At 40.8% G+C, this 13,520-nt stretch overlaps 1 protein-coding gene across 1 annotated transcript in view; it reads left to right on the forward strand.

Annotated features, from left to right (window-relative positions):
- Nucleotides 1-13,520, forward strand: part of syne2a (spectrin repeat containing, nuclear envelope 2a) — a 93,720-nt gene that overhangs the window by 74,977 nt on the left and 5,223 nt on the right. Inside the window, 15 exon segments of the mRNA XM_032543624.1 lie at nucleotides 490-656; nucleotides 4,021-4,183; nucleotides 4,561-4,751; nucleotides 5,331-5,481; nucleotides 6,078-6,260; nucleotides 6,415-6,552; nucleotides 6,934-7,125; nucleotides 7,783-8,071; nucleotides 8,866-8,934; nucleotides 9,588-9,724; nucleotides 9,873-9,999; nucleotides 10,119-10,321; nucleotides 10,406-10,582; nucleotides 11,459-11,587; nucleotides 11,671-11,862. Of these exon segments, the coding sequence (XP_032399515.1) occupies nucleotides 490-656; nucleotides 4,021-4,183; nucleotides 4,561-4,751; nucleotides 5,331-5,481; nucleotides 6,078-6,260; nucleotides 6,415-6,552; nucleotides 6,934-7,125; nucleotides 7,783-8,071; nucleotides 8,866-8,934; nucleotides 9,588-9,724; nucleotides 9,873-9,999; nucleotides 10,119-10,321; nucleotides 10,406-10,582; nucleotides 11,459-11,587; nucleotides 11,671-11,862 (2,508 nt within the window).

The following is a 13,520-nucleotide window of genomic DNA, read 5'->3' on the forward strand; positions in this document are numbered from 1 at the left end:
AGAGGAGATGACAAATCTCATTTCCTGATGATAACGGACCTCTCCAGGGCATAGAGGTGTTTGGCAAGGTGAATTAATGGGACACTGAGCAGGGGAGGTGTGTTCTTGAACTGAAATCCATATGTTTGTGTTTTGTTGGTCATTAAAAGCTGTACTAGACATGATTATGTCAAAATTAAGATGCTTTCTTCTCATCCTTATAGGGATCACAGATTGGCCAAATGAGCACACAAAATATGCAGTTTACTCATGTTATGCTGGTAATTGGGTATTTGTGTTTTTTACTCCGGCTGAAATGCACATCCGTATTGTACATAATAACGCTACTGAAGAAGGCTCCATTTGAAATCGGCCTCTTTTACTATAAAACCGAAATACATACACAAATCAGAAGAGTTTAACTTTGAATTTGGTCTGCATTGGATAGATGTTTGTGAGGTTTTCCTGATTTTTGTTCAGCACAAATTCTATAATGTCATGTTTCCACAGGACTGTATGGAGGAAATCAACTTGTTCAGTGAGAATAAAAGCCATCTGAAGCACCTAGGTGAGCAGCTGTTGTTAGCCAGTGACCAGGCCAAGCAGACGCAGGTCCACGGCTCACTGCAGGAGGTCAACCAGCGGTGGCACAACCTTTTCAACCACATCGAAGCCAGGTGAGAGCAGCCAGAGCTGTCACACGAGCTGTTAGCACGAAATAGTTTAGTTGTGTCTTTTTTTTTTTTTTTTTATCAATGAAGCACTTTCCAAAGCCCCAAAAGGAAAGCAAACAATTCTGGACATTTCAAAGGATTGTGTGTGTGTGTGTGTGTGTGTGTGTGTGTGTGGTGTGTGTGTGTGTGTGTGTGTGGTGTGTGTGTGTGTGTGTGTGTGTGTGTGTGTGTGTGTGTGTGTGTGTGTGTGTGTGTGTGTGTGTGTGTGTGTGTGTGTGTGTGTGTTTTCATTACACAAGCACCTTTCACAGCAAAGCCACTCCACATTTAAAGAGCATCATTATAGACTGAACGGCTTTAACTGGGAGCCTTTGATTAAAGAATAGCTCTTATGCGAATCCATCCACCTGCTGTTGTGTTAGTGGTGCTCTGCAGCTGTCAGGAATACACAGCTTCTAATGTACAGACTGTAAGTTCAGCCACTGTAATTCAACCCCCCCCCCCCCTGCTCAGACAGATGGACAGTCCTGTGGAGGACCTGGAAAGACATTACCTGCACATCCACCCCCACCCCACCACTGCTAAGCTATGCCTACGTCTATGACAGCACCATATGTCCTCCCCCCCCCCCCCCTTTGGGGTCTGTCACTGTTGGATGACGTGAAGGAGGGTGGGAGGGGATGGATCTGTCGGCATGCATTAATCGCTGATTTTCAAAGTGGGGGCTTGAGCACAGGCAGGCAAGATGTTGCATATTGTAACCCTGAATTTTTGACCTTTAACATTTCTTTAACATCAGTTATTTAAAATGTGAAAAAGTTATGAAGCAGCACTTATTTTCCAAGTGGACAAAGTATACCTGAATGTATGATAGCCCTTCAATTAGTTTTACATTACATTTTACCACACTTATTTTAAGACATAGAAGCTGCCACTGTATAATTGGATTGCATCCACACCAAGCATCTTTGGGCAGCTAGCAACAACTAATTACATGCAATTTAATAATCACATCTAAGTCCAAGCATGTACTTTATGTAAAAAGCACATGTTCAGTAACCTGAAAGAGTTTATTCTCTGAGGAACTTTATGCCTTCCTTTGGTACTGTACTTTGTGAACTCCAACCATATATCCTCACTTTTCTACAGACTCTTTTCTGTTCCGTTTTTCTCCGTCCATTCTCCTCTTGTCCTTTTTCCTCTGGGAGGACCCCTGACCGGGTTTTGTGTCTTTGTTGGGCCTCCGCATGAAGCTGCAGGCCTTTGTTAGGCTGTCAGAGGTAGAGAGGGAGTGAAAGAGACACAGAGACAATTTAGTTGACAAGGATACTTGTATCTGCAGAGGGGAACAGTCTTTTTTCTCCATAGAATTTACACCGACTCTATTATGTCTTCATTACATGGCCATAAACATAAAGACACATTAACTTAACACACAAATTTCCACTGACTATACGTAATTCCTGAACTTGAACTAACTTGGAATCAATTGAATTTTTCAACGCAGTTTTTAATTCCAATTTTTTTAAGAAGTCCTTTTTTTACATTCAACAAAATATGCCACATTTGTCAGTGCATGATTGTTTAATATTGGCTTAACACAAGCTGCTATATAATACATCTACTTAAAAAACACTCATAATTAACCATTAACATTGCCTTTTTGCATCTGTTGGGACTAGAGATGTACCGATTCCAGTATTGGTATCACTTCCGATACTGCCTAAAACGCTCGTATCGGGAAGTACCGGAGTTTATGCACCGATCCGGTAATAAAGCCCTTAAAAATCTACATTAAAGTAGTTTATTTAAGTTCTTTTTCCGTTATGACTGACTGTCAAACTGAATAATAAAAGAAAGCGTTCATTGTTTGTGTTAATGTTTCACAAAAAGTTTAACCTGAACCAGACTGACAAAGATATAATCATATCGCATCCATACAGGGATAGTAGTATACAGCTGTTAAAACATTATAAATATATGACACACTGGTATCGGATCAGTGCTCGTATCGGCCGATACGCAAGTTAAGGTATCAGAATCAGTATCAGGAGGCAAAAATGGTATCGGACCATCTGTAGTTGGGGCCCTTTCATCCCTTTTTTAGCCTGCCACTTACACTCGCAGCTGTTTTTAGTCCTTTTTTACTTTGGTAGAGAGCGTCTCCCTGCTGGACCTCGACAGGAGAGGAAGGATCAAATGGGGAAATTAACTCAAACTCCCAAAAGGGGCACACTTCAGGCTTTTAAGCCTCAGAAGAGAGCTCTTATTGTCCCAAGCGTTGCTATGACACCAGTCAGTGGGGCGCGACGTGTAGGGGGGGTCAGTTGCCATGGTGATTTTGGAAGTTCTGCTGTAAGATACCTGAGAATTTAAAGACCTAAACTCTCTTTCTTTCTTTCGTTTTCTTATTTTTTTAATTTTTAATTTTTCCTTTTATGTGTTCTCTTTTCTTTCTGATTGTGTTTTCTTTCTTTGTTTCTGTCTTATCATTCTCTTTTCATTCTTTTTGTCTCCTTGTTTTTTTACTGTCTTTATCCTTCTCTCTTTTCGTCTTTCATTCTTTGTCTTTCTGTTTTTCTTTGTTTTTCTATCTCTCGTGCTTTTTCATTCTATCTCTTTTTATATTTACATTTATTTGTCAGGGCTAATCGCAAAACATTAATCTTATACAAATAGAAGAGATGCTTTGTACTAGATTTAGCTACTAGTTTCTTTGTTGTTTGTGTCTTTCTGTCTTTAATTTTGTGTTTTTAAAATAAACTGGGCGGTCCTAGGTTGTTGCAAGATAAACATGAGCACTCCGGGGACAATTAAAAGTGTAGAAAACCAGAAGGAAAGAGTATTTGCCACACAATTATATGTATTTATTATAAGTGTAAGGGTACGGGTTAAACTCAAGTTAAAGGTGATATGCTGTTTTTTGAATGCTTTTATATACAGTAGGCCTTAGTGGTCCTCTAATACTGTATCAACTGTATTCAGTGGGTAGAAATGGTGATAGGTGCAAACTGAGCCCTGGGTATCCTGCTCTGCCTTTGAGAAAATGAAAGCTCAGATGGGCTGATCTGGAATCTTGCTCCTTATGAGGTCAATTTTGACCGCCCATGAGAAAGAGAGAGACATCATGGCTTGCTAACAAGCAAAGCAGGGCAGTTGGTCAACAGGACCTTTAACTTGATTATAACCCATACACATACAGTATGCAGGACAATGCAATGGACAATGGTCCATGGCTGCATAACTTCACCTTAAAGGGTCCCAGCCAAAAGGGTTGACAACCTGTTGGCTAGATTTGGGTTACTTCACACAATAACCAAATATGAATTTAGGATGATACAGTTTATAAAACTGTGTGTGTGCTTAGGGTGAAGAAGCTGAAGGAGACTCTGGTGGCGATGCAGCAGCTGGATAAGAACATGAGCAACCTTCGCTCGTGGCTTTCTCGCATTGAGGCCGAGCAGTCCAAACCCATCACCTACAGCGTCTGTCACCACCAGGAGATCCAGAAGAGGCTGGCCGAGCAGCAGGTACACACAAACACTAAGCCTGTCCACCAGTGGTTTACACTGAGTTTGTCAAAGTCCAATTTATGTTTAAGGTTACCTCTTTTTTAAATTGGCTTTCTTGGCTTTCTTCTTTTGTATATTTTTGTTCTTTATTGCCTTTATTTGAATGGTTTCATTGTATTACACTCGCTGCTACACTATCACTCCCACTCACTCTTTGTCTCTCTTTATAATAAATAATTCATACCTGTCCTTTGTTTAATTTTGGGAGTGGGTGGTCTCATGCAGGGAGCCCCTGTCCTCCATCTGTATGTCTGTGGACTGAAGTTTAACACATGGTTTCTCTGGTATGGACTGATGCAATGCCCGTCTTTGTGTCCGTCCATGTTTCCGTCCAGGAGCTGCAGAGGGACATTGAGCAGCATACGGAGGGCGTCGCGTCAGTGCTCAGTCTGTGCGACGTTTTGCTGCGGGACGAAGATGCTGCTGGCGGCACCGAGGCGGAGAGTGACTCCCTGCAGGAAACCAGCCACAGCCTGGACCAGCGCTGGAGGGCCATCTGTGCCATGGCTCTGGAAAGGAGGCTCAGGTAGGAGCTAAAACGCACACACACACACACCACACACACACACACCACACACACACACACCACACACACACACACACACACACACACACACACACACACACACACACACACACACACACACACACTACATGGTGTCCTTACACATTTCATCACATATGACTCAGTCCGATCGGAGCATACACCATTCCCTACATGCAAACAAGTTTTACAGATGTTACACAAAAAGAGAACTTTTTTGGGTTGTTTGTCTATCACTGTTACTGCTGATATTGCTATATATAGAAATATATATACTACATGTTGCACAGTTAAATTCTTTATGCTGATTCTTCCATAAACACAATCTGAGGTTGTTAGGCAGTACTTCATTTACATCTGCTATATCTGTTTGCAGCCAAGAATTCATTTATGATCTAATTAATTATTTAAATGAAGATTATTGATTCATGAGATTAATGATTTAAATTTTTTTTTTTTAATCTGATGATTGAAGATGATTAATAATGTCTGTGTTTTTTAAAGATCCAGGGATGTAGTGTCATGCAGTAACTCTAACTCCAGTACAATGTCTCCTTGTAGGATCGAGGAGACGTGGAGACTCTGGTGCAAGTTCCTCGATGACTACTCGCAGTTTGAGGATTGGCTCAAGATGGCCGAGCGCACCGCTGCCAACCCCAACTCCGCAGACGTCCTTTATACCGTCGCCAAGGAAGAGCTCAAGAAGTTGGAGGTCAGTTGTGAGGTCGGCAGACGGAACAGACTTGAAGTAGCTCTGTTTGTGTTTGCTTGTTGGTTTTGTGAAATAGTCTCATTCAGGATGATATTCTAGTGACTAAATTCATGAATTCATTTGAATTGGGTATTCCACAGAATTGAGGGATTTTTTTGCTCTTGCACAACCAAAACTATCCTCAAACTGTCAGGACGCCATTTTTCTCTGCCAAAACATCTGTTTCATAACCACTTTTACTCTGTAACCAATCCTTGTCTCTGATATCTTTTTTGCCACAATTATTCAGGTGTCTGTAAAATTATTTAAATATGTGTTTGGTTCTTCTTCTCTATTGCATTTGTCTTTCAACAGCAAGCAAATAAAGATCATGTCTAAAGTAAAAAATTGATACAGACCAACTAATTAATTTAACAAAAGGTTTGTTCTGCTCTATTTGATATTATGAGGATGGTGAGTTTCATACAACTAGTAGAAAAACATGTAATGGCATACAACATTTCATTGTGTTCACATCACATGTTTTAATATTTGGAGCACTGTTGCCTTTTTTATTTTTAACAAGGTTTAACCCAAGGTTCCTCTGCTCTTTTTAGGGTTTCCAAAGGCAGGTTCATGAACGGCTGACCCATCTGGAACTGATCAATAACCAGTACCGCCGCCTGGCCAGAGAGAACCGCACCGACCGAGCCAGCCAACTCAAAGCCATGGTCCACGAAGGCAACCGCCGCTGGGACACCCTGCACCGCAGGGTGGCCGCCATCCTCCGCAGACTCAAGGTACAGTAAAGGACAGAAGGTATGACATGTCCGAGGGTTTAAGGCGCTGACCATGAACCAGAGTGTCCACAATTTACATTCTTCCCCTCAGTCATAAAATGCCGGAATAAATCACCCTCTCCTCTAATAAATCTTTTTTTTCCCTTTCTCTCAGCATTTCACCAGCCAGAGGGAGGAGTTTGAAGGCACCAGGGAGAGCATGCTGGTGTGGCTGACCGAGCTGGACCTGCAGCTCACCAACGTCGAACACTTTTCAGAGAGTGACGTCCATCACAAGATCCAACAGCTTAATGTGAGGACATATTGTAACCTCACAGATGGTCACAAACAGGCAGATACTAAACAAACAGATCTCTTTTTAAGCCTTTATACATTTTTAAAATTTATAAAACTATTAAGATCAAAATGTCGCATAGAAAGAAATATTTCTTCAGCAAGTTCTCTTGGTGCTTACATCTTACAGCCATCAGAAGAGATGCATGTTAAGATGGTAATGAACGGGCTTCAGTCAGTTCTAAACTATTTTTTAGGATGTTTTGACTTTAGTTAATTTGCCAGAGCTCTATAACAGATACTATTAGCTGTCACGTTTGGTTTCTCCGGGTTTTCTGAAACATTCTTCTTTTATTTTCCTGACTCTGTTCATCCAACCATCCAACCGTCTTTCCTGCAGAGTTTCCAGAAGGAGATCACCCTGAACACAGAGCGCATTGACGGACTGATAGTGTTTGGAGAGGGTCTGATCCAGAAGAGCTCACCGCAGGATGCGGCGCTGATAGAGGACGAGCTGGAGGAGCTGCATTCTTACTGCCAGGAGGTTTTCAGCAGACTGGTCCGCTTCCACCAGCGCCTGAGCCAGCCCCCGGTGAGTGGGAGCGCACACACACATACGCTACATCCATTCTTCCATTCATAACTTGATTTATGCTATTGTTTCAAACAAAGAAATTCAAGGAAGGAAGTTCATTTGTGATTCAGTTCATAGCTTTACATACATACATCACCTTCTGCTATTCTAAGCTAGCTTTGAAGATCCAGCGACTTGCAAATGTAAGTTTTGAGAAATGATTCTTTCAAAACTTTTAAACCCAAAACAGGTTGAAAAGTTAAAATCTAAGAAAATGCGTTCTACGGATTTAACTAGCATGGGGCCGGTTTAACGAAGGTGATTTGAAAATAATCCTGGCATGCAGATTATAAATGGTGGCAATGTCATGTTTCACAAATGATTATTTTCAAATTCCAGTTACACTTCTGAGTCCTACAGGGCTCCTGATTCCTCACATAGGGTTCACAAGTATGGTGTTTGTTTTGCTTAAAGTGTTAGGGTTGAGCAACTGGTACAACCCTGCCCTGAGGACCTCGAGCTGTGCTATGAAGCATAGGGGATTAACAATTCAAAGCCTTTGTCAGGAGGGACTCCATTGACCAGACTTCCTAGAGTTTGTTTAAAGCATTTTGAGTTGAACAGAACTTTATTTTTTACACATCTGGCTAAATACCTGCTATTGTTTCACCTTAGATGATCAAAGAAGAACCGGAGCTCTCTGGTACCACCTTTTCCTTAGAGTCAAGCTTGGAGCTGATTAGCCGACCATGGCTGGGGAAGAGCCAAGGTAGCCTCCCGGCGACACCCACCCACCTGCTGGCCTCTTCGCTGGAGCGCTCTGGGCGCGAGACACCGGTGAGCGTGGACTCTCTGCCGCTGGAGTGGGACCACACCGGAGACGTTGGAGGGTCATCGTCACACGAAGATGATGAGGAGGAGCAAGAAGATGAGGATGACAGAACTTTCTTCAGCGCACTATCAGGTAGATTTACAGAAAAACATATTGATTCATGGTACAGTTCACACACTCTTCTCCTAGTTTTTATTGCTGTAAGGGTTTTAAATGTCACAAGGTCATAAAACGGAGACGCCATCTTCACACATTACGGACCACATCCACTACAAGTGGACGGCTGTTATTCCTTACGTAACAAAGGATTACTTCATTTTAGCTGGTAAAAGCAAAATGATGTGTTAAACATCTAACTTAATGGGATTTCTAAGATGGTAAAACTAAAAAAAGAGAGATAAAATGCAATCCAATTTACATACACTCTCTCCCATACAAACCCACCCTCCTTCACGTCATCCCACTCTGACAGACTCCAAAAAGGGGAGGGGGGGTGAACACATGGACATATGTTACTGTCTGAGATGTAAGCACAGCTTAACAGTGGTGGGGGTGGATATGCAGGTCTGTCTTTCCAGCTCTTCTGCCGGACTGTCCATCTGTCTAGCCATTATTGTGGCTAAACTTACCGTCTGTACATACTGTATGTATTCCTGACAGCTGCAGATTGCGACTAACACAACAGCAGGTGGATGGATTCGCATTAGAGCTATTGTTTAATTACAGTCCATAATGATGCTCTTTAATGGGGAGTGGCTTTGCTGTGCTTGTGTGGAAGGTTAATAACAGGGTGGAATTTAGTGTGTACACACACACACACACACACACACACACACACACACACACACACACACACACACACACACACACACACACACAATCTTAGACATCCTTATGCCTCTAGTCTGACCCCTCTCTCCTCCCAGAGGTGGAGTTGACTGAGAGCCTGGAGGAATTTGTCAAAGCCCCAGAGGCCCTACTCGCCTCCTCACTGGGTAGGCAAAAGAACATCTTCTCCTTTTGTTTAATAAATCCACTCACGGCTCTTCATGGTGAAATAAGTTTCCAACAAACATCTTCCAGCAGCTCATATATCACTTTGCAACTATATGCTTGTTGTGCTGCTCTGAGAATTCTCTTCACATAGCTGTGGTTTGATACATCCTTCTGTTCACCCACTCCAGTCCTATCCACTATGCTTTTTTCTTTACCATCATTTTTGTACAGTCTTTAAAGTTGTTGCCTTAATTAAGGACTGATGTGAACTGGTATCCAGCTGCTGTTGGTTCTCTAAACTCTATCTCTTCATGCACAAACATTTGAAATATGTCAACAATTACACCATTCCTGGGGCTGATGATTTATGCTTGGGTGGCATCTTTACTTGGCTATGGAATTCAATAAATTGTTAAGTGAAATTTTACAACATGGTAGTTGTCATCACTGATCATAAATGTAAATTTTCTTCCAGTGTCTGCATGTTTCAATTTTTTTTAAGTTGGATTGAAAGAGACAGTAACATTGTTAATCACAATTTCTTCTAAAACAATTATTTGTACAGCAGAATTTTAAATTGTTTCAAATTTTAAAACACCTCTACTTTTAGATGGAATTGGTGGTTAAACTCTTCTTTTTCCTTGTGTTTCAGTTTCAAGCATGGCCGTACACGAGTCTCCAATATGGCGATCACAGGAAGATGCAGAAACACGGTCACTCCAGGTGGACTCAGAGGGCCACACTGAGGCTCCACCCACCCTCACCAGCACCCCCCTAAAGCAGGGCTATGTACGTTAAGTAAAAGCAATACCAGTCAACTGGGCGGATATGGAAAGAATACAATAACTGTGAAATATGAGCAGATGATTCAGACAGTGTGTGCAGCTTGTTTGCAGCTCCAGCTGTCAGTTTAACTGTGTCTTTATTGTGTCTGCAGTTGCGTCTCATGTCTCAGTGCAGCGGCAGCATTGAGGACATTAAAAGAGTCTCGCTGATTCTGGATGATGAGGAGCAGCCAGAGGAGCGCGGTCTGACAGGACTGACTGCCTCCGACAAACAGTCAGGTGAGACACGCTGTGAATAATCAGTTGGGTTGAAAAGATTAGATGTCTTGAACTGTAGAAAAAATGTGTTTTGAGAAAAACACAAACTCCTACGTAAGTAAATGTTTGGGCTCTCCCAGGTGTGATTGAACGCTGGGAGCTGCTCCAGGCTCAGTCCAGGAGCGACCTGCACGCCAGCTCTCAGGAGCCCCAAAATCTCACATCTGACCTCAACGACATCACTTCCTGGTTAGAAAACGTGACCCCAGAGCTAGAGCGCCTCCAGCAGTCTGACCCGGCAGCCGGTATTAAGGACATGGCAGCCAGAGCCAAAGCTCTAAAGGTGAAATTTAAGACCAAATACTACAGATCTGATGATAAGTATTAGCTTTTTATTGTGTTTATATTTGTGGATGTTGTCTTGCAGGAAATGCAGAGGATGTTTACTCGCTACAAGTCCATCATGCTGTCCGTCAACCTGCGAGCTCAGGAAGCTCCAGATCTACAGGAGAGACTGGTTGGTATGAACCGAAACTGGAGCAGAGCGTGTACGGGCCTCCAGCAGTGGGACGACAGTCTGAGGAAGACACTGATGTGCTGCCAGGTGAGAAGCAATGATCAGCCGGAGATTAATATACAATGTAGCCTCAAGTATTGTGTTTTTTCTTCAAACAGGGATGCCCATAGTTGTAGTATAAGTATAGATGTTAAGGGTGAATCTCATTTCTCTTTCTTACCCCCTCCCTCACCCCTTCGTCTTACCCCTAGCCCTTGGCCCTTGAAACCGAGTGGTAAGGGCTAGGGGTAAAAACATACCCCTCATGAAATGAGACACCACTTGGTTACGTCACCATACAGTATCGATCACAAACTTCCAAGATGCCGTCTGCAACTGTGTCTGTGTATATACTCATAGAATCTGGAGTTAAACTACGTTACTATCGTTTTGCACTGATATCAAACAAAATTCTCTGCTAATGGTTAAAACTGTAGACATGCATGGAGTCCATTCAAGGTGGAGAAATGCGAGACTGTTGTGCAAATCCGCAGTGTAATGTTAGCGATTAGCGTTAGCATAGCAATTTTTTAAAACGTTTTAAATAAGAACATGGTTGCAAATATATATGTACAGGACTGCGTAGAGCACAAAACAAGATTGTCATCATTTTTAAATCAATTATTTAAGCCGAAAATACTTTATGGGACTCCTTGGTTGATCTGGCAGCCACTGTTGCCGGTCACAGAGTGTATTCTGGGTATCCTTCGGTTTCAAGTAAGCTCGCGTCTTTGCTTGGTTTTAGGGGGTATGTAGCCCTTACCCTTAGCCCTACCTCTTGATCAAAAGGAGTATTGCCCTTACTCTCACATGAATGCGAAAACTAATGGGAAAGGGGTAAGACAGAGAAATGAGTTTTGGCCTAAGTCATGTTACGTATCATACCAGAAAATATTCTGATTACCTTTACCCTTGTCCTCACAGGAGTTCAATGAAACCCTCCATTCTCTGCTGCTGTGGCTGGCCCACGCAGAGAGCAGACGCTATGCAGTGGACATCAGAGACCCAGACGCACCTGTCCGAGCCCTGCAACAACACTGCAGCACGCTCACAGTAAGCAGACAATCCTGTTTTGTCGAAGGTTCACTTTTCTGCTAGGCTGCACCGCCACCATCTCTTATGTTTGTGGTTTGAAGGATCTGCGGAAGGAGCTGCAGGGCAGGCAGAATCAGCAGGCCTCCCTCCAGGCTCTGTGGTCTCAGCTACAGCCTGAGGACGGGGCTGAGGACAGCTACGAAGCCCAGGAGAAGCTCCACGTGACGGGGAACAAACTAAAGCTGCTGCTGAGGCAGGTGGAGGAAGACCTCAGCACCCTCCAACAGCGTCTGGTGAGAGTTTAACCATCAAATGTTTTCAGCATACTACTATGTCACAATACAAAGACTTTTTTCAACATGCTATACTGACTTTTTGACTTTTTTGACGTACTAGACTATGATTTGTTTTTAACTTTTTTCACCATACTATACTATTACTTTTATGATTTTTTTCAACATACTATACTATGACTTGTTTATCACTTTTTTCGACATACCATACTATGACTTTTATGACTTTTTTGACATATGTACTACAATTTTTTAAAAACTTTTTTCACCATACTATACTATTACTTATATGATTTATTTTTAACTTACCATACCATGACTTTTATGACTTTTTTGACATATGTACTATGATTTTTTTTAAACTTTTTTTAACACAAAATACTATGACTTTTCTCCACATACTTAACTATGGACTTTTTATCACTTTTTCGACATATTCTGACTTTTTCAATACTTTTTTTGACAGAGGATAATATGACTTTCTCTCATTTTTTTCGGTATACTATGACTTTTTTCACATATTATAGTATGACTTTTTTGACATACTATGATTTTTTAAAACTTTTTTTACTATTACTTTTATGATTTTTTTCACCATACTTAACTATGAAATTTTTAATAACAATAATAATAATAATACATTTTATTTAACAGCGCCTTTCTAAGCACTCAAGGTCGCTTTACAGACAACAAAAGACAGAAACAGGGAACGGAAAAGTATAAACAGTTGTAATAAAAAATAAAAACAAAAATAAATAAAAATATGACCGGAACAGTGTATCTACAAATAAGCAAGCTGGAACAGGTGGGTTTGAGTCTAGTTTTGAACAGGGGGGAGAGTCGATGTTGCGGAGGTCAGGTGGCTCAAGGCTCTGTTTTATCACTTTTTTGACAAATTATGACTTTTTATGACTTTTTTCTACATACTATACTATACATTTTTTTTTTAACATGCTATACTATGACTTTTTCCACCTTTTTTGACACATTATATAATTACTTTTTTATTACTTTTTTGACATAATATCCTATTATTTTATTACTTTTTTTGACATACGATACTAAGATTTTTACATACTTTTTTCGACGTACTATACCATGTTTTTTTTAATTACTTTTTTCAACATACTATACTATGACTTTTAAGACTTTTTTCAACATACTATACTATGACTTTTAAGACTTTTTTCAACATACTATACTATGACTTTTAAGACTTTTTTCAACATACTATACTATGACTTTTAAGATTTCAAATATATACTATGACTTAAACATTTTCACACTATACTATGACTTTTAAGACTTTTTTCAACATACTATACTATTCAGTTTTGACATGCTATACTATTACTTTATGATCACTTTTTCAACCTGCTATACTTTGACTTTCTCATGACTTTTTCAACATACTATACCATGTCTTTTTTATCACTGTTTTCAACATATTACACTATGACTTTTATAACTTTTTCGACATACTATACTATGACTTTGTTTATCCCTTTTTTCGGTATACTATGACTTTTTTGACATGTTATACTATGACGTTTTTATCACTTTTTTCAACATACCATACTATGACTTGTATTAATTTTTTCAACATACTATACTATGACTGACTTTTTGAGCACTCATTTCCCACATACCATACTATG

This window comes from Etheostoma spectabile, chromosome 18 (assembly GCF_008692095.1).
Source record: "Etheostoma spectabile isolate EspeVRDwgs_2016 chromosome 18, UIUC_Espe_1.0, whole genome shotgun sequence".
In the NCBI taxonomy this organism is placed as follows: domain Eukaryota; kingdom Metazoa; phylum Chordata; class Actinopteri; order Perciformes; family Percidae; genus Etheostoma; species Etheostoma spectabile.